This window comes from Terrapene carolina, unplaced genomic scaffold, assembly GCF_002925995.2.
Source record: "Terrapene carolina triunguis isolate 2854851 unplaced genomic scaffold, T_m_triunguis-2.0 Scaffold62, whole genome shotgun sequence".
Lineage (NCBI taxonomy): Eukaryota > Metazoa > Chordata > Testudines > Emydidae > Terrapene > Terrapene triunguis.
Genome location: NW_020664413.1, coordinates 46,925,417 through 46,947,519, shown reverse-complemented (window position 1 = coordinate 46,947,519; position 22,103 = coordinate 46,925,417). Strand labels below are relative to the sequence as shown.

Genomic DNA, 22,103 nt, shown 5'->3' with positions numbered 1-22,103 from the left:
ACTCAAAGGTATTTAAGCTCCTAGCTTCCAGTTGCTCACTCTGGTCAATAGCTTTCAATGGAAGTAAGGCGCCTAAATACTTTTGAGGATCAGGCCATAGAGTCAGTCTTTATTGTCATTTGTGAAGGGAGAATGTGAGGCTTTTGCAGGCTGTAATTGGCTGAAACTCTTATCAGTGACCATGTGATTAAAGGCTGTGTCATAATGCATATGCAGAAGGGAGCATCAAATTAAGGTTGTATGGGGCATATTTCTGGCATTTCCTCACTTGTCAGTAGTTGATATTGCAACCTTAATGTTCTTTTAACATATCTGTGGACAGGGTTGTTTGTTTCGTGTGCATGTGTGTGTAATGTCCTAGGTTTAAATAAAAAAAGCCAGATATTCCATCATGTGACATCTTATTAACAACTGCATGATTCGTAAGCAGGGTTGGAACCTTTAGATCTACCTCACAGACCTCTGCTACTTGAGCTAACGATATAACTGAAAGCAGTAGTAGGTTGTCATCCTCTACGTGGACCAGCACTAGAGGTGGGTGAGACATACTTTGCCAGTGAGTTTCACGTATATTTGCTGACAGCAGAAGAATGGTAGGACTCAAGAATCTTGGGTTCCATTCCAGATTTGGAAGAGAGTATTCTAAGGTAGTCACAGATCAGAGCCATTCTGTTTTCTCCACTCCAACCCTGTCCATGTCCTATCACTTTCCCACCTCTGGCTCCTTGTCCCAGTGCCATTCTCTTTGCCTTCCCAATCCCAGTCTCCCTTCCTCAGGTTTCTCATCCCAGTCTCCTCACCCAGTCAGTCCCAGTCTCCCCCTCTGGATGCCCATTCAAATCCCAATTTCTGACATCCTCAGCCCATCTCCTTGCCCAATCACAGTTCCCTCCTCACAGTCCCTCATCCAGTCTGCCTCTTCCTCCCAGCACTGGGGGGGGGGGGGGGGGGGGGGGGCCCGCCCAGCGCGGCCCGGCGCTCCGCTCCGGGGGGGTTGGGGGGGGGCGGGGGTTTGGCCGGCATGGCGCGATGCTCCAGGGGTTTGGCCGGCCCGGTGCTGGGAGGGGCAGCCTGGCGCGGCGCTGGGGGGGTGGGATGGGCGGCTCAGTCCGGCGCGGCACTGGGGGGGGAGGTTCGGCGGCCCGGCGTGGTGCTGGGTGGGGGGTCGGCGGCGCGGTGCTGGGAGGGGGTGTGGGGGTTTCAGTGGCCCGGCGCGGCGCTGGGGGGGGTCGGCGGCGCGGCGCTGGGGGGGGGGTGTGTTACGGCGGGGCAGCGCTCTTCTTTTTTGCCTGGGGTGGCAAAAAAGTTAGAGCCGGCCCTGCGCCTAGTCTCCTTGCCAGATCCTGCCCCCCAACCCCCTCTTGCAGCCGAACCCCCTGTCCTGAGCCCCCTGCTGCACCCTGCACCCCGACCCCCTGCTGTACCCTGCACCCCTCCTGCACTCCAACCCCCTGCCCTAAGCACCCTGCTGCACCCTGCACCCCAACCCCCTGCCCTGAACCCCCGCCTCACCCCACACGCCTCCTGCACCCTGACCCCCTGCCCTGAGTCCCCTGCTGCACCCTGCACCCCTCTTGCACCCCAACCCACTGCCCTGATCCCCCTGCCGCACCCTGCACCCCTCTTGCATCCCAACCCCTGCCCTGAGCCCCCTGCCACACCGAACACTCCTCTTGCACCCCAACCCACTGCCCTGATCCCCCGCTGCACCCTGCACCCCTCTTGCACCCCAACCCCCTGCCATGAGCCCCCTGCTGCACCCTGACCCCTTGCTGTACCCTTCACCCCTCTTGCACCCCACACCCCAATTCCCTGCCCTGAGCCCCCACTACACCCCACGCCCCTCCTGCACCCCCTGGGGGCAGGGAGGAGGCAGTGTTGGGGTGGGGATTTCAGGGAAGGGGTTGGAATGGGAGATGGGAAGGGGTGGGAAGAGGCGGGGCCTCATGGAAGGGGTGGAGTGGGGGCAGGGCCGAGGGCGGCGGGGGTGGGGGAGAGGTGTCAGTAATGCGGCCCTTGGGCCAATGTACTAGTCCTCATGTGGCCCTCATGGTCATTTGAGTTTGAGACCCCTGCATTAGAGGGGAAGACTGGTTTAGCTCCTAGCCCTGGCTGGAGCATGCCCGGTCACTTTCTGGAGATAATTCATGCATAGTCTGGTCAGCAGTAGGAGCTGAGAGAGGGCTGAGCATGCCCAATGTATATGGAATCTTTGGAGACTTTAGATACTAAACTCTAAGGCCCAGATCCACAAAATATTTAGGTTCCTAACTTGAATTGATTTCAATGGAAGTCAGGAGCCTGAATATCTTTGTGGATCTGAGCCTAAGTCTGTACTGAGCATTTGTGAACCAAGACGTTTTGAAAAAGGGTTATAAATTGGCAAAATTTGGTTACATTTTCACAAGTAGAGCAAAAGGCATACCCCTGACACAAAGACCACTTCACTGCCTGATTTTAAGTGTCTGCTCCAAAGCATATGGGCACTAGAGCTTCTCAAAGAAAAGGTTGTCAGACTATTTTTAAATACCAAAACAACATATTTCCCTAACCTCATTCTCAAAAATGGCTGAACCTTTTTATAAAAATTCAGTCTAAGGCAGACAACCATCATGGAAATTTCAGCCCAAAGAGTTAAAGTATGGCAAACTTGCTAAAAATAGGGGTTATAATGGGAAGTGTTGGATAACTTTAATAATAGGGGAACTACCATCCCCACTATAATATCATCTAATTCTCTGTTCACCTGCTCTTTTTAGTTAATGCCTTGTGAAATCAGATTGGTGATGTCAGCAGCCAAGCGTCTTATCTTTTCTAGTGATAGGCATACATAATATGGTTATTTTAGATTAGATAAACAGATACAAGCTATTCCTATAATGCACAGCTGGAACATATTTGGGAAACAACTGAATGAGTCAAAACAAACAGCCTGGTAGGAAATAAATTAAACTAATCAAATAGATTTAAGATGCAGTTGATTTTTGGTCACTTTTAACTTGGCTGAAATTTGATGAAAGGTCAATATGCTATTTCTAATCTAAATCATCCAAACCAATCTAAATTATCTGTACAATCTTTTAGGTCAACATACAACTTTACAAAAATTTAGAAGACGTCTGCAAGACTTCTTGTCCTTCCCTCTCTCCGTCCCTCTCCCCCACACCCAGGTTACACAAGTGAAGCTTCATATTTGTAATTAGGATCTGCTCATAGCAACACTTCCAGTAAATACAGGAAGTTGTGTCATCTTAAGTGTTTGGTAGTTACAATTTAAATGAGTGGAAAGTCTGCAAAGGAAATCTTCTGAACCTGAATAGTTAGTGATTTGGGTGGAGCACTGGGATAAGGCATTGCTTTACTATATTGACCTTTCACCGCTGGAATTTAAGCTTGGAGTCCAGAGACACGTAATGGAAAATTCACTTTAACAATTTAACATTTAATATCACATATAGATTGAGAACCCCTGCTCTATCACATAATCAGACCAGCTGCCTACAAGCTCTTACTGGTGCCCTGCCTCATAAACACTACAAGCATCTATGCAATGGCTAATTCACAGGTGTCTATGACCAGACATGTTACACCGAGATAGAGTGAGAGATTACAGTTGCCCATCTACCTTTGGAGAACACCATGGTATGCAGCTGTTCTGGATGCTCAAAGACAGAGTAAGTCTATTGCACCTATTAAATACTGCTCAACCCCCAGGACTAGATCAAACTTCCATATGAATTTAATAGATGGTACAATATGAGAAATAGATTGTGATTACATAACTAAAGATAAACAAAAAAATCAGAATTAAGTGGAGCACTGAGTTTTAATTGATATTTCTTGACCTTGGAGTGCTCCATTTTACAATCTTAACACAGTACCAGTATTTTAAATTTAATTTTCTAAATTTGGTGGTTCTGGTTTGTGGAGGTACTACAGGGTAAAAAGCAAAGGGCACTTCAGTCTCCAAGGTTTTCAAGCTCCCTTGGGCCTGAAAAAAATTGCAAATGGAAGTTGTAACATCTCTTTTGCTATATATAATTTTGAATTACTTGGCTTCAGTGCCATTGTCCTTTAACAAAGACCATTAGAACCCCATTGCCTTTGACAAAGGGTTGTGGATTAGCAGAGAAAACATACACCTCAGTCTTGTTTTGTTAAAACCTAATAAAGTTACTTAGCCTCACTGTGCCTCAGGTAGCCCACTTGTAAAGTAAGGATTAACATTATTAATCAGGTTTATTATGGTAGTTCCTAGAAACCAACCAAGAATGGGCCCTGTTGTGCTAGGCACCATACAGAATAGTAATCAATCTGTAACCCAAAGAGTTTATCCCAAAGGAATAGTTACTAACATCACCGGTATGGTAGGAGACCTAACTAAATAATGCTTGTAAAGTTTAAAACCTTCCTAAGGTCACTGGTTGGAAGAAGACAAATTCTATTCTAGTCTATCTTGTATACATTCTTATACCACACTCATCACCACAATATCTGAATACCTTCCAGAAGTGCATTACGAATATGTCTGCACTACAATCAGGAAGTGTGACTACAGCATATGTAGACGTACCAAGCTAGCTTTGCTCTAGGTTGCTTGAGCACTAATATCAGGGAAGCCGCGGCAGCTGCCTGAGGGTCCTGGGTTGGCAAAGCTAGCCAGTACTGCAGCAACTTCATTACTAGTATCAGAGGGGTAGCCGTGTTAGTCTGAATCTGTAAAAAGCAACAGAGGGTCCTGTGGCACCTTTAAGACTAACAGAAGTATTGGGAGCATAAGCTTTCGTGGGTAAGAACCTCACTTCTTCAGATGCAAGTAATGGAAATCTCCAGAGGCAGGTATAAATCAGTGTGGAGATAACGAGGTTAGTTCAATCAGGGAGGGTGAGGTGCTCTGCTAGCAATAGAGGTGTGAACACCAAGGGAGGAGAAGCTGCTTCTGTAGTTGGATAGCCATTCAGTCTTTGTTTAATCCTGATCTGATGGTGTCAAATTTGCAAATGAACTGAGCTCCAGTTCTGAATAGACACAATTCCATCATAAATACTTTCCTGTACCCTTGGAGAGGTGATGAGCAGATGGTAGGAGAGATTAAATCACTATGTGGCTATAAAGAGATCTATTATTTTTGTTGCTGTGTATTTTTCATTGAAATGGGATAAGCTGTCCATTTTTAATATTATTGGGTAAATTAATTACATAAGGATGCCTAAAGTATGAGATTGGTAATTAATCTAAAAGAAAGAGATACATAAAATAAGAACACTAAACAAATAATGATCATCAGTATTTAAGGACTAAGGAAGAAACAAAGTGCAACAGTTCCCCCTGTTGGCTCCACAAAAACCAGGTTACTAACAAATACTGTTCCCAGATCGACACACACATTATATTACTGGTACATAAGCATGAAAAAATTAAATACAAAATACCAGATTAATTTCAGCTGCATAAGAAAATAATCAAGTTTTGCGAAATGGTAGAGGACAAAGTGTTATTTTCAAACTTTTGAGGAAATGCTACAGTGAAGAGTAAAAATAATATTGAAAAAACCACTGAGAGTGTTCTTAGGTTTATTTTTAGTTACTCATAATAAAGAGGGAAATACAAAAATGACTTTAAAGAAAGGTAAAGAGTTCACACAGGATTTCAATTAAGTTCTAAATTAGGGCTGCTATTTTTGGGCCAGTTACCTATGATGATGTGAATGATTTTGGCTCCGGCCGCCCTCCCCTCCGGCGCCCTCCCCCCGGCCGCCGGGGGGAGAGCGGAGCCCCCGCCGGGCTCGCCACCCTCGCCCCGGGGCTCCGGCCCCCCCCCCCCCCCGCGGGGGGGGGCGGGCGGGCGGCCAGAGGCTTTTTTGCCTGGGGCGGCAAAAAAGCCAGAGCCGGCCCTTGACATGGGCAGGTGATAACAGGAAATAACACGAATTTCCCGAACAGTCCGAGCCCCACGGAGTTGCGCGGCTCTCCACGGGAGCCCCGGGGCCCAGCGCCGGGCAGAGGCCGACCCGCGGACGCCCGAGCAGCACGAACGCCGCGTGGCCTGGAAGGGCTCGTGGCTAGGACCCGGCCGCCGCGCGACACACCAGCAATTAACGGCTCCTGCGGAGCCAAGGGGCCGCGCGCGTCACAACCAGTCAGGCATCGTCCCCGCGTCGCTTTGCCCCCGCCACCCACGGGGGCGCGCGCGCTGAGAAGCGCGGAATGCCCCCGGGGACGCGCCGTTTCTATGGGGACCGGCATCAACGGCAGAGCGTCTGTGGCGGCGGCGGCGGTTTTAGCCCCTCCACCTGCTCCCAGCCGGACCCCGCCATGTCCCGGCGGCGCTGCGCAAGCGCCGGGCTGAGCTGGCAGCAGGACCAGGCGCTGGGCAGCACCATGCGCATCGTGCGGGAGCTGGGCCCCACTGGCTTCGTGCTGCAGGAGGAGGGAGGGCCCGCGCACCGGGTACGGAGAGATGGGGGGCAGGGGCGCGCTAGCCCTGCCCGCCGCTGGGTGCTGAGTGACCCCCCGCCCCGCAGAGGGCAGCGAGCCCGGCCGGCTGGGTCAGCCAAGGGAGCCGCAAGGTCCTTCCCCGGGCCCCAGCTCCCGCTGCGCCGCGACCAACGCCGGCGTCTGTCTGTTTCCCCAGGTGTTCCTGGGGGAGCCGCACTCCTGCACCTGCGCCACGTTCCTGAGGGAGAAGGACCTGTGCAGCCACATCTGTTGGTAAAGGCGTTGCTCGTGGCGTGGGGCATCTCCCCCTCTCCACCCCGGATGCGGGGGCAAGGCCAACCCTTACGCCTTCCTTTCCTCCAGGGAAGATGAAGCACTGGTACAGATCAGGTGTCAAAACAGGATTTGCTGAAACCACCACACGTACCTCTTAACTTCATAGTCTAGGTGAAAGAGCAGGGAAAGAACCTAAGAATGAGGTGGCCGAAGTGCTCACAAAAACGTGCAATTTCGCATTAAAATGACCTATTTTAAACGTAGAATGGAGGGTAGCAAACTTTGTAACTATCTAGAAGAGAGTAGTAGGAGTGAACCTGGAAGTTACAGACCAGTGAGTCTTACTTCAGATTCAGGTAAATTACAAACCCCCTAGGTTAACATGAAATGATGGGGACAAACTAGCCATGGCTGCTGCAAAAACATTGGTTGCTTTCTAATTTATCAGTTTGCTCTAGCACCTCTTCCTTGATACCCCGACCTCTGAGTACTTCATCTTTATTACCAGGAGAACTCAGGCCCAGGATAGGTATCTCCACGGTGAAGACTGATGCAAGGAAATGATTTAGAGTCTCAGCAATGTCCTTATGTTGCTCAATTTCTCCCTTTAGGCCCTGGTGAGTTAGCAGACCTATCAATTTTATGAGAGGCTTCATAAAGAATTTCTTGATGGCTTTGACACCTTTGCATATTTGCTCTTATAGATTCATAGATTCTAGGACTGGAAGGGACCTCGAGAGGTCATCGAGTCCCGTCCCCTGCCCGCATGGCAGGACCAAATACTGTCTAGACCATCCGTGATAGACATTTATCTAACCTACTCTTAAATATCTCCAGAGATGGAGATTCCACAACCTCCCTAGGCAATTTATTCCAGTGTTTAACCACCCTGACAGTTAGGAACTTTTTCCTAATGTCCAACCTAGACCTCCCTTGCTGCAGTTTAAGCCCATTGCTTCTTGTTCTATCCTCAGAGGCTAAGGTGAACAAGTTTTCTCCCTCCTCCTTATGACACCCTTTTAGATACCTGAAAACTGCTATCATGTCCCCTCTCAGTCTTCTCTTTTCCAAACTAAACAAACCCAATTCTTTCAGCCTTCCTTCATAGGTCATGTTCTCAAGACCTTTAATCATTCTTGTTGCTCTTCTCTGGACCCTTTCCAATTTCTCCACATCTTTCTTGAAATGCGGTGCCCAGAACTGGACACAATATTCCAGCTGAGGCCTAACCAGAGCAGAGTAGAGCGGAAGAATGACTTCTCGTGTCTTGCTCACAACACACCTGTTAATACATCCCAGAATCATGTTTGCTTTTTTTGCAACAGCATCACACTATTGACTCATATTTAGCTTGCGGTCCACTATAACCCCTAGATCCCTTTCTGCCATACTCCTTCCTAGACAGTCTCTTCCCATTCTGTATGTGTGAAACTGATTTTTTCTTCCTAAGTGGAGCACTTTGCATTTGTCTTTGTTAAACTTCATCCTGTTTAACTCAGACCATTTCTCCAATTTGTCCAGATCATTTTGAATTATGACCCTGTCCTCCAAAGCAGTTGCAATCCCTCCCAGTTTGGTATCATCCGCAAACTTAATAAGCGTACTTTCTATGCCAATATCTAAGTCGTTAATGAAGATATTGAACAGAGCCGGTCCCAAAACAGACCCCTGCGGAACCCCACTCGTTATGCCTTTCCAGCAGGATTGGGAACCATTAATAACAACTCTCTGAGTACGGTTATCCAGCCAGTTATGCACCCACCTTATAGTAGCCCCATCTAAATTGTATTTGCCTAGTTTATCGATAAGAATATCATGCGAGACCGTATCAAACGCCTTACTAAAGTCTAGGTATACCACATCCACAGCTTCTCCCTTATCCACAAGACTCGTTATGCTATCGAAGAAAACTATCAGATTGGTTTGACACGATTTGTTCTTTACAAATTCATGCTGGCTGTTCCCTACCACCTTACCACCTTCCAAGTGTTTGCAGATGATTTCCTTAATTACTTGCTCCATTATCTTCACTGGCACAGAAGTTAAACTAACTGGTCTGTAGTTTTCTGGGTTGTTTTTATTTCCCTTTTTATAGATGGGCACTATATTTGCCCTTTTCCAGTCTTCTGGAATCTCTCCCGTCTCCCATGATTTTCCAAAGATAATAGCTAGAGGCTCAGATACCTCCTCTATTAGCTCCTTGAGTATTCTAGGATGCATTTCATCAGGCCCTGGTGACTTGCAGGCATCTAACTTTTCTAAGTGATTTTAAAATCTTCAAAATCAATTTGGCCCTCTGGTTTCCCTCTTACTTTTTACCTGCTGTAACTTATGCACTTTTTATTGCCCATTGGTCAGATTTCCAAAGTTTAAAGGATTTTTATCTAGCTCAAATGGCCTCTCAAACCTTGCCATTGAGCTAATTGGTTCACTCCTGGCCTGCTTGGTTCTTTATTTGTTCTGCAGTGCACAGGCCTTCTGAGATTTTTAAGCAGCATTCATGCCCCCTCGAAGGACTTTACTTGCAACTTTAAGGCCTTTTTGACTAACCGTCTCATTTTATTTAACTGATTCTAGAAACTTTAGAAAGGGAATTATGTTTAGGTATCTTATTTCCTCCTTCCCCTCAGGGTGTTGTTACTATTTAATGGCTATTTCTACTTTTCAAATTAACGCTTGTGTGTCACATAAGACTCAATCAACAATAGTTTCTCCTCATGTTTGCTCTAGAATTAAGCATGAAATTGTTTCTCTAAATGTTGCGCCAGTGTGCAATTTAACCAGTTAGATGTAGTCAGTTATGTATTTCCAATCTAAGAGAATTCTTTGAAAATAAGGGATGAAAGAGAACAAGTGGATATAATTTTAATTTGGATTTCAAAAATGTCCCTCACAAGAGGCTCTTTAGCTACTACCCAAGATCTACTTGGTTTCCTTAAGTACTGTCATGGATTAGACAATGGCAAAGAAATGGGGGAAAATAGTAGAAATATTTGGTAATTATGAGGCTTTCAAACAACTGGCAGAGGCACAGAGGACCCCAGTTTGGATAAGAACGCATTTGTAACTTAGCACTGTAAACTTTTGTTCTTACAGTTTTAGTCCCAATATTTTCTCTCTGAAGTATTTAAGATGGCTGTTGTCCTTGAAATGTAAATGTGATGGGTTCAGTCACAGAGCCCCCTTGGAACTGCCACCTGATGTGCTGGAATTACCTCTGAGCCCGTTTTCCCTGCCAGCTTGGGACTCCAGAACCCTGCCTTGTTGAGCCAGACACGCTAGCCTGCTGCAACACAGACCCAGGTCTGGTCCATGCCCCCAAAGCTGATTAGACTCACAGATTAGACTCCTTCCTAGTCTGGGCCCAGTCTTTTCCCCTGGTACAGTCCTTGACATTTTAGGTGGAAACTAGAGGTGTTTTCAGGACTGGCCACCCCCTTTGTTCTGTTCCACCCCCTTTTATAGCTTTGGTACAAGGCGGGAATATTTTGTCTCTAGGTCTCCTCCCCTCCTTCTAAATGGAAAAGTACCAGATTTAAGATGGATTCCAGTATCAGGTGACGTGTTCACATGTCCTGGGAGACCCCAGCCTCTATTTTTCCAGGGCTGGCCCGCAGGTATCCAGAATGGTTTGCAAGTAAACAGAGTCATTTACAACCAATTGTACTAGTCAATGGGAGCCATCAAGATTCTAAACCACCATTAATGGCCCACACTGCATAATTACAATAGGACCTCAGTTATACTTCATATTTCTAGCTTCAGATACAAGAATGATACATGCATACAAATAGAATAAACACACTCAGTAGATTATAAGCTTTGTATTGATACCTTACAAGAGACCTTTTGTCTAAAGCATATTCCAGTTACATCATATTCACACTCATAAGCATATTTCCATAAAACATTATGGAGTGCAATGTCACAGTAAAGTTGAAAGTAATAGCCAGTAGTTAGCTTTAGTTGACTTCCACAAGCACCACCTGATGGTTATCTTATTATCATTGTTAGGATATTGTTGAAAAAATTCAAAATTCCAAGAAACCATGAATGTAAGTATAATTCTTTTTGCTTGCTTGTTTTATCTTGCATATAGAGTTTAAATGCACAAAGGCAAAGTTCTCTGGAGGTTGGCTAAGATCAGCTTTTAGATCAATGACTGTTTTCCCCTAACTAGCATATCAACATTTTAATGCTTTGGAGCATTGTCAGGATTCTGAAATATGACACCTTTTTCATATCTGTAACACTGCTGCTAAAGGTACAACTGTAAAGTACTTAAAGAAAAATATAGTCATTTGCAACACTTTCATGGCCTTAGAGTAGATGATCATGTGATTTAATAAAGCACCTATCCTACTCAGGGTATCATAAAACATTTTCAAATCCAAGTACTTCATTGATTTGGCAAACGTATAATCCATTTTGCACTTGGACAGATTCTGCACTGCACCTCGTACTACTCATTACAGAAAGTGCAACGCCCTTCTAGCCATGTTTGTGCCACACATTCTAGGGGTGATGGGTCTCCTGGAATAAATTAATAACTGCTGTTTGGGGTTGCTTCTGATCATAGTTTAAACATATACACCACCATATTTTGGTGTTGTTTCAGGAAACCTGACTTGCGTTCTATAGAAAAACCTTTGAACCAATTTTGCCATAAAGATCAGTTTTAGATGTGAAGTTGTACAAACTATCATTACAAATTGCAATGAGAAATGAAGATATACAACATTTCTGGCACTAGCAGCACTGACATCGTTGGTTTGCTGCAGATGATTTACCCTGAAAGTTATGATAGCTGAGTATTAGTAAATGTTAAATTTTTGCCAAAGAGCTTTAATTTGAGTTTTCTATAGATGCTTTTCAGCTGGGTCTTCTGGAAGGAGAGATCAATGATATACTTCAGCAATTACAGCAAGAACAGACACTCCCCCCAAGAGCAAACACTCTCTCCACCAAAACATTACAGAAAGAGGATGATGGATACATTAATCAGAAAGAAATTGATGCAGAGGATGTCTGTCCTATTTGCCAGGAAGAGCTACTAAAGAAAATGTTTCCCATCACTTATTGCAGGTTAGATGTATAGTTTTTCTAGTTTGTTTTCATGGTGGAAACTCAGAAAAAGTTAGCTAATGATAGAAAGTTTCTACACAGTTAATGGTGCACGGATCCCATTGGAGGGCTGGTCTTGACATGTAAAAATCGTAATTTTAAATAGTTAATTTTTAGGGATGGGTTTTTTATAAATGCTCTTTGAAACAAAGCAGGGCTGTTGTGTTGCATTGCAGCTGAAAAACTATTGTATTAATGATACTGGGTTTTCTAAATGTTTATGGACAGGGTACAGTAATTGATGCCTGTTTCAGACCTTGTCTACACTCTACAGTTTTTTCGACAAAAGTCAGCTTTCATTGACAGAACAGTGGAAGTGTACACCCTGAAATGCTCCTCCTGCTGATGTAACTCCCCTGCTATGGAGACATAATAAAAGAACCTCAACAAGAGGAGTAGGACTTATGTCGGTGTAGTTAAGATGATGTAGTGTCTGTGTAGACACTGTGTTCCTTACATTGGCTGTCATTCTTGTCAATAAAGCCGACTCCTGGCCCCCCAGCCAGGCTGCTGCACTGTCTCCGCTCCAAGCTGGGTTGCTGCCCAGGCTCCCTGTTCCCCGCTGGGAGCCCTGCTGCCCCTTGGGGTCCTGGCTCCCTGCCAGGAGCACAGCAGCTGACTGGACTCTAGGAATCTCCCCACTAGAGGCGAGAAGCCCCTGGTGTCTGCCGCCTCCCCCCCGCTCCCAGCTGAGAGCATGGAGGCGAGAAGCCCCAGGCAGCAGCTGGGCTCCCTGTGGGGAGCTGACAGCCCTGACTCTCAGTTCTCCACACTGCCCCTCTTCAATTGGTGGAAGCACTCCTGCTGAGGACATGCACCACCGACAGAAGGAAGGTAGTGTGGACATCAGCCACTGCAGTAATTAATGTGGTGGCTGTAAGTTGACCTAAAATAGGTTGACTTAAGATTGTATCATAGACATAACCTTACTTTCTGTAGGTACGGCTGTGGAAACAACGTTCACATCACATGTATGAAGATTTGGGCTGATCACCAGGGTGAATTAGAGAGTGACTCTGTGGTGAAGTGTCCCCTCTGTAGAGAAGAATTTGCACCATTAAAGCTCATTTTAGAAGAATTCAGGAACTCCACTCAGCTTGTGACTGCAGCAGAGAAAGTGAGACTTGACAAACACCTTGGACTCCCCTGTAATAACTGCAGAGCATTTCCAATTGAGGGAAAATGCTACAAGTACGTACTTTTAAAACACTTTTAATTTAACAGTACAATTCCTTGTAACAACCTATAATTTACTACTTATTCCCTTTTGTCTTTACTATAACTAAACAAACAGCGTTTCTCTCTGGGATAGATGACACTGGTTCTTATAGCTCAAGTCTAATTATATGCTCAACCCCTTGGTGCTGAGTTCTGGTCAATTTACATTACAGCGATCGGTGTAACAGACTCCTAATGGGATCTTTAGCTCAATGATATGAGGTTGAGTCCGAATTCCTTAGTGTAATGCATTTCATCTGAAGACTTATGGCTATATCCACTAAAAGCACAAGTCACTTTACTCACCCAAGAAATTGCATTGCCAGTGATGTGAGTAAAATTATTCATGTTTGTGGTGGCTGTAGGTCGACCTAACTTAAGTCTACTTAATTTTATAGCATAGGCATGCCCTTAAAAGCAAGTAAAATTGAAAACACATCTAAAACTTAATCTAACTAGGTACAGGCTTTGTTCAAGATGGTTGTCTCTCATCAGTATTCTTCTCAGTTATGACTGAGTTTTCCTCGGTCAGGATCTTCCACAGAAGTACAAGATGCTGGCTACCCTTGTCTTCCTAGGTGAAGGATCTTTGCCTAAACGTATTTCTCACCTATTTTCAGTTTCCAGGGACTTCAACCCCTCCTTCTGTTGGTGAAACAGATGCCCTCCAGGGGTCTGCAGACCACAGGTTGAAAACCACTGCTCTGTGGTAATGACAACTTTTCGCTGATCTCTTTGTCATAGTCCGTGGACCCCCAGGGGTCCGCAGACCACAACACTGGCATATACAATTCACTTTTGTATAAAATTCAGCCAGAAACAAAGCAAAGCAAAGGGTTTTATTTTATAAAAACTTTCACTGATGAAATGGGCTTGAGTTAAGATAATTTTATACTGCAATATGGGACTTCCTGATACGAAATAGTAGAATTTTCAACAACGGCTTTTCATACATTAATAAGTTATACTAAACTGTTAACATTCCACTCTAACTACCTTATATTGTTATTTTTTAGGTGCACTGAGTGTAGTGAATATCATCTATGCCATGAATGCTTCACTAGCTTTTGCCATCCTCCACATGTTTTCACCTTTCGACAGGTAGAGAACTATATTTTATTGCATCATATCCAAAGCTATCTAATGGTCAGACATAGAAAAACATTTTACGTAGGAATGTAAAGCTGATCTTGTTTTTTAAAAATAAAAACACCATTACAGTGACGAGGATTACCTGTGATTGAATATAAACCACTATGAAATACTTAAATAGCGAGGAAGGAGTAGAACCGTAAACTGAAATAGTACTTCAAAATAGGCTCAATTGTGGGGGTGAGGAAGGAGACATGACAGGAATGTCAGCTGCCTCTGTACTATTTATCTTCTGTCTTGCTCTGGACCTTTCAAATTACTCTCTGCAGAAACGGAACAGACAGAGAATGGGTCATTTCAGGGCAGGGGGACTGAATGTCGTCATCCCCTCTCCTGGCCCTCATGTCCGGTGGTATTTTCTATGAAAAAGTAATACAGAACATACTGTATTAATTTCTCGGTGCCCCACTCCTTGGTAGGATCACCCTTTAAAAAAATGCTCAGGACAGCCACTAGCTGGAGGATCCCTGTCAACATGGCTGTGTTAGAACCACAGTGCTAGGGGAGTGCTGAAATTGAAGGCATGGGGTTATCACTGTGAACTTGGCCTTCCACTGTGCCCTACCCCAGAATCTAAAAGGCTTGGGCAGTGATCTAGCCTATTATCAATTTGTGCATTTCCATAGTTAACTAATTTTTATATCACTAATTCACTGCGCAGAGTCAAGGCACATAAACCACATGAATGAGGATTGCCATAGCCTCCATATGTTCAATAGCAGGTTCTGCAGTTTTGCTTCTCAAGACCCAGAAATATTAACTCTTCAAGTTTACCATCCATAAGGATAAGTTTGTTTGGGTTTTTTGTTTGTGAGACATGGGGGCCAAGATTGTCCTGCACTGTTGTGAGAGACAGCACAGCACTTCAGAGCTTTTGCAAAACCTCATACAAGAGAGCCTCTTAAAATACAGGGACTTCAGTCAGAATGGTGATTAATCTGTGTTTGTTGCTACAGAAATTTCTAGAGAACAAATTTGTTAAATTGTTCATAGTTTCTTTTCATGATTTACAAAACCCATATTTTGGCTATTGAAAATTGGAGTTTTTTTTCTCAATTACTTCTTGCACCGTATTCTGCGGTCTTTCATTAGCTCTTTCTGTATTCAACAGAAGAGAAATCAGAAGTGGAGGTCACTTGACCAAGTTTCACCATTGTCAACTTCAGGAGGAAATTTAAAAAGCGTTAATCCAGGCGATAATTCTAAAGAAGAGATGTTACATCTTCAGGAGAAGTAAGATACAATTATTTCATACTATTTAATGTAATCAAATTCAGCATTCTTTAAAAACAATTCTTTTTTTCAATTCATGAAGATTTACTTTTGTTTATAGAAATGATCCTGTAAAGGGTAACAGGAAATGCTTTAGAGAAACCAGATGTATATTAAGTCATATCTTCTTAATCTAGATAAAATAAAATTTTAAATGCACTTTTCAGGTGAGTGTGATTCTGCTCACCTGTGTTTAGAGACTAATGGCATGAGCCTTGGAAAAACATTTTAAACCATCACATTATGAACTACCCTTTGAATAGCAGTAAAAAACAAAACAAAACAAAAACAGCAAAAAGCAAAAACTATGCATTTAAAAAATTAAATGTGTTTGTGGAAGTTCTGAATGGAAAGAGAAACTACCAGCAATACAATAAGAAAACCTTATGAAAATAGGCTTACCATCCAGGTTTTCAGATGAAAAAGATTTGAATAAATATGAATTAATGTGCTTATTGAAATCAAACTCTTTGCAGTTCATTGATAACTAAGAGCTAGCATCGTGCCACTTTGCACTAGAACAGAATACTGTTTTAGTGCACTCTAACTGCAACAGGATCCACACATGCAAACAAAATCTGTGTACACCTCACAGAAAGTCTTAGTGAGGAAGGATAGCCTTGTGGTTAAGACACTAGCCTGGGCCTCAGGACAGAAGGATTAATTTCCTGGCTCAGCACAAGCTCCCTGCGTGACCTTGAGCAACTCACGTGACCCCTTTTTGTGCCTTGGTTCTCTCAGAAATAAAAAGGAGATTATAATCTTTCAACCAAAAGTTATAGGCTTGATGCAAGAATTACTTGAGTGAAATTCTCCGGCCTGTTTAATACAGAAGGTCAGACTAGATTATCATAATGGCCTCTCTTCTGCAGAGAGTAAGGGTCCATTGGTGGTGGTTTTGTAGCAAGATCAGGGCCTCAGTAATAGTGGCCAAATACATTAATCTGCTGAACCATCAGTTTGTAAAGTGATAGTACTATCACCAAAACTAGCCTGCCATTTTGAAGGTTTCAGTTTCTATTGCTATTTTCCTATTATGTACTGAAAAAACATGTTGTGTATTTTCTATTGTTTAGGTCCAGTTGCATCCCAAAGCACATTGTAAAATCTTTACCTCTGATGTTGATTAGAAAATGTAGCAACTTTCTTGCTCCAGGTCTGCAATGTAGGCTCTGCTTGAAGATCTTTTGTCTTGGTCAGTATGCAAGACTCTTGCCATGTAATCACAAGGTAAAGAAAACCTCTAAATTTTACTGAACCCAAAACCCAGTGTTCATGCCAAAATCCCACTGTTAGCCTGTGTGTTCATGCTTGTGGTTCAGCTCTTTAACATAGTCTAGATACTTATAATTCTCTTCTACAAAGTTGATGAAAATGTAAGCATTGGAGGGAATATGTGAAGTATGCTGAATGCAGTGTTGTTCTAGTCGTGTCGGTCCCAGGATATTAGAGACAAGGTGGGTGAGGTAATATCTTTTATTGGACCAACTTCTGTTGGTGAGAGAGACAAGCTTTCATGCTTACACAGAGCTCTTCTTCAGCTCTGGGAAAGCTTACTCAAGCTAGGTCTACACTACAGCTTATGTCGGCATAAAAATGTCACTCAAGGATATGAATAAGCTCTCTCCCATCGGCTTAGAGCAGTGGTCCTTGGCGGCGGATGCTCATCCGCCGGCCAGTACGCAGGCGCACTTAGACGCCCCGGCGCCTGCGGGCAGCGCGTTGGGGACCCCTGGCTTAGAGCATCTGCACTAGCAGCATTACAGCTGCATCGGTGCAGCTGCGCTGCTGTAAGCTCTGTAGTGTAGCCGTAGCCTCAGTGTCACAACTATATGCAAGATGGAACAGATTGTTTAATATAAGTAGTTAATATATTTCAAGGAACCATTCAGGGTGAAGTGGGCCGTTAACACCCTTCCAGTCAGTGCCGGCTCTAGAATTTTTGCCGCCCCAAGCAAAAAAAAAAAAAAAAAAGCCACCCCTGAAATTGTGCCACCCGAAGCATGAGCTTGGTTTGCTGGTGCCTAGAGCTGGTCCTGCTTCCAGTCATAGGGAGGAAAGGAAGGGGGGGGGGAGAACAGCTGGGGGGAGTTGTCAGTGGGTTATAGATTGTTGTAATAAGCCATAAATCCAGTGTCTCTATTCAATGCTTGATTTTTAGTATTTAGCAAAGTTATGAATTTTAAGCTAATCTTTTGAAGGTGTTGTGCAGGTTTCCTTTGAGGATGAGGACTTAGAGGTCAGATACAGAGTGATTGCTTTGTGAAAAGTGTTCACCCATAGGTGGTGAGGTGGTTTTGTGTTTTATCACTTTCCTGTTCAAGTTCATACAAGAACGTAGTGATTGTCTAGCCAGTTGCTGTAGGGGCATTGAATGCACTGAATGAGGTATATCACATGTTGTGATAGCTATGGATAGGACCCACGGATCTTGAAAGGTGTGTTGATGGGGCAGCTTCCTCCAGGACACAACAGACTTCCTCCACAAACTCCAACATTAACAGTTGCCCTCAGAACACCATCCTTGTCACCATGAACGTCACCGCCTTATACACCAGCATCCCTCACAATGATGGCATAGCTGCCTGCCTCAAATATTTACAAGACAATGACCAACCCTCAGCTGTCCTCCTCAAACACATCTATTTCATCCTCACTCATAACAATTTAACATTCAACAATAAACACTTTGTCCAAACCATGGGAACAGCTGTGAGTACTAGGATGACTCTCCAATATGCCAGCCTCCTCATGGGTAACTTTGAAGAATAATTTTTAGACAAATGCACCACAAAAACAATGATACACCTGAGATACATCAATGATATTTTAATCCTCCGGACAGACAAAAAACTCCCTCAGAGATTTCCACCACAACTTCAACAACCCACCAGTTGTCCATTAAACTCTTTCTGGAACACCCCCACACCAGCATCAACTTCCTGGACATCATGATCAGCTTTAGCAATGGAACCCTATATACAAGAAACCCACGGATCACCACACCTACCTTCATAGATCCAGTAACCACTCCAAACACACCAAAACAGCTGTTATCTACAACCAGGCACTCATATGACAGAATATGCTCTGAGGAGAAAGTCCAGGATATACACCTTAACACACTCAAAACTGCCTTCACCAAACAAGGATACTCTATCAGCGAAGTAGATCACATCATGGAATGGGTCACCCAAACACCCCAAGAGAACTTGCTTCAATACAGCAATAAAACTCCCTCTGACCGCACACCCCTAGTTATCAGCTGCCCTCCCACACTGGAACGCATACAGGGTATCACTAAACAATTACATCGCATATTTGATGGGGACTCCATCCTGAAATAAATCTCTCAAACCCCCCCACTTCTGGCCTTCAAAAAAACCCCAGCCTCTCCAAGCTCATCGTCAGAAGCAATCTCCCCACAGACCAGGGCATACCAACTCAAAGAGGCACCACACCCTTCCAGAACAGCAGATGCAAAACCTGCAGACATCTCTCCACTGCTACAATGATTAACACCCCCCACAACACACCTTTCAAGATCCATGGGTCCTACACATGTTTATCACAACATATAGTGTACCTCATCCAGTGCACTAAATGCCTCTATAGCAACTATGTGGGTGAAACCAGACAATCATTACACTTTCAAATGAACTTGCACAGGAAAATGATAGACAAAACTACTACATCCCCTATGGGTGAACACTTTTCACAAAGCGATCACTCTAAATCTGACCTCTTTGTCCTCATCCTCAAAGGAAACCTGCACAACACTTTCAAAAGGTGAGCCTGGGAGCTTAAATTCATAAAACTTTGCTAGACACTAAAAATCATTGACTGAATAGAAATACTGGATTTATGACTTATTACAACCATATATAACCCACTAACAACTTCCTTCCAGTTGTTTCCCCCTTCCTTTCCATGCTATGACTGGAGGGGTGCTAACCGCCCACTTCACCTTGAATGGTCCCTTGAAGTACGTGTTAACTACTTATGCTAAACAATATATTCCATCTTGTATTTAGCTGTGACACTGAGGCCAGGTCTACGCTATGCCCTTACTTTGGAATAACCATGTCGCTCAGGGCTGTGAAAGATCCACCCCCCTGAGTGACGTAGTTATACCAACATTAACCCTCCCTCCCCCGTGTATTGGGAGTGCTGTGTTATTGGGAGAGCTTCTCTCGCCAACATAGCTACCGCCTCTCATGGAGGTGGAGTTATTAAGCTGACGGGAGAGCACTGTCCCATCGGCTTAAAGCATCTTCTCCAGAAGTGCTACAGCAGTGAAGCTGCACTGATGCAAGTTTGTAGTGTAGACCTAACCTGAGTACGTTTCCCAGACCTGAAGAAGAGCCCCGTGTAAGTTCAAAAGCTTGTTTCTCTCACCAACAGCAGTTGATTCAATAAAAGATATTACCTCACCCACCTTGTCTTTCTAATACCTTGGGACTGCCACAGCTACAACATTGCAACCCAAGTTAAAAAGCAGAATTGCCAGGTCTTCACTGCTATTTCAATGCTGGTTATCTAACCTGAGTTAGGATTTTTTTTTTCTGCAGTAAAGACATACCCTGTGTCTCTAACAAATGAGCAAACTCCTTTTCTCCTTTAGAGAGAGGAACACCTCTGACCTGTGCTCTGAGGGGTTTCCTGAAATGGAACCTATAGTATTTCTTGACTTTGGAGTGCTCAGACTTGCAACCTTAGAGTTCTTTCAGTATACATTTGTAGAAAGGAGCTTCACCCATCTGAAACTCAGATGTCTTGCAACAAATTGGCAAACATTTTTGTAAATGGCTTGGGACTACCTATCTGATTATACCACTCTAGTACCTTACCATGTGCATTATAGGCAGGCTACAGGAGAAGTCTCTCTTCTCCAGCACACCCTAGGAAGCTCATAGAAGATATCCTTTTTCAGATTTGTATAACTGCTGGGGATCTTCTAGTTGACAAACATGATGAACTATTTTTATAGCAATTCACTCCATCCTGTAAAAAAAAAAAAGCCAGTGTTACCTGAAAGTACACAAACAAATATTAATCTAACATCAATAGTTAGTATCTTTTTATAGATTTCTAGAAAGAGTGGCAAGCAAAGTGCCAGGAGAATTAGGCTGAAAGAAAAATACTGAAGTCAACATTGAGTTTGTAGATCAGTGAGCATAGTTGCAACTATTTTCTTCATGGCAGGTGATTAAAAATTTATTTGAAATCTGAAGCCCATCAATAAATGTGCTTCAAATGTATTGATTTACAGCAGCCAATCTAAGTTGAGATAAGGCACTTCCCATAGTAAATTAGAGTTGGGACTTGATACATGAAAGGAGTATGCCAATTATACACTAATGTAGCTCCACTGAGACCCAGTGAAGGTACTTCTGGTTTATAATGGTGAGAGAAGAATCCAGCTCCTTTGAATGTTGTTTTTGCATGCAAGAATAATTACTTCTATAGTATTCTTCCAAGTTGGATTAAGTATTATTATATTGATAATTATCAGGACACAGCCCCATATATCTTAACGGACTCTCTTTTTTAAGTTCCACAGAGAATGTATTGACAACTGGTTATTGCACCAAAAAAATGCATGTCCTATTGATGGATATATTGTGTATAATCCATTAACCTGGAAGGATATATCAGCCAATCATGATGTCAATCAGCCAGGATCTCAAACAAATACTACCAAACTTGCAAAGCAGATGGAACCAGAGCTTTTCATACCTGGAATTGGATTGTTCTTCAAGCAAACATTATTAGGCCATCCACTTGAAAAATCTCAAGATAGCCTCCAAAGACTTCATAACAATAAAGATCCACCACATTCTCAACAGGGTTTAATTTTAAATGGTATAAGCTACTTTCATTTAGGAGATTCTGATTCTAGTCAGCACAGCATTGATAGAAATTTAAATCTGCAATTTTCCAGGCATGGTAAGGATTTAGCCCATAAGCCTTTCCAGAAAATACTCTCTCAAAAATCCTATTCTGTAACATCTAGAAAAGATGCAATTTCTAATGATACGAGAGTCTTAAATGGAACTTGTACTAATAAAGAAAAAGGAGCAAAAGTGTGCTATGACCATGCTAACCCAAACAAAGTAGTTTCTTTTGAAGACAGGAATAACCGTGAAATTTCAGCATGTGTAAGATTTCCTGGGAAATTGAACTTGGAGGATAATTTGGGGGATACAATTGACTATACGTTCCCAAAAAGGGACAGTAAGTGTGTGGGAAAAGCCAGACAGCAAAGAAGACTTCTAGCAAGACCACCTAAGCATAAGCCTCTGAGCCTTAAAACTACAGAAGTAGCTTTATTAATGGAAGGAATTCCACTGAATAACAAGTCATAATATAAAGAATGTATGAAATGTTTAGAAAACAGCTATATTTTTATAGTTTTAAACTAATGCTTTTTTCTGAGATTTTATTTTCCATTAGTGTATTCCCTAGAGGCTGTTTCTACCAAGTTTAAAGGTCCTTTACACCACTGGACGGGCTTAATGGAGTCCAAGAATCAGATCCAATAACTAACCTGGGGTGAATAAAGTGAAGCTAAAAGCTGAAGTATTTATTGCAAAAATACTAATAATTTTAAAACTTACAGCT

At 43.5% G+C, this 22,103-nt stretch overlaps 1 protein-coding gene across 1 annotated transcript; it reads left to right on the top strand.

The window, feature by feature from the left end:
* The first annotated feature begins 6,231 nt into the window (after nt 1–6,231).
* Nucleotides 6,232–21,847, top strand: ZSWIM2 (zinc finger SWIM-type containing 2). Its single transcript, XM_024201158.1, is given in 10 exon segments — nt 6,232–6,301; nt 6,304–6,449; nt 6,634–6,710; nt 10,728–10,768; nt 11,579–11,798; nt 12,777–13,028; nt 14,072–14,156; nt 15,319–15,440; nt 16,556–16,709; nt 21,035–21,847. Coding segments are annotated over 10 exon segments (1,980 nt in total).
* The last annotated feature ends 256 nt before the right edge of the window (nt 21,848–22,103 follow it).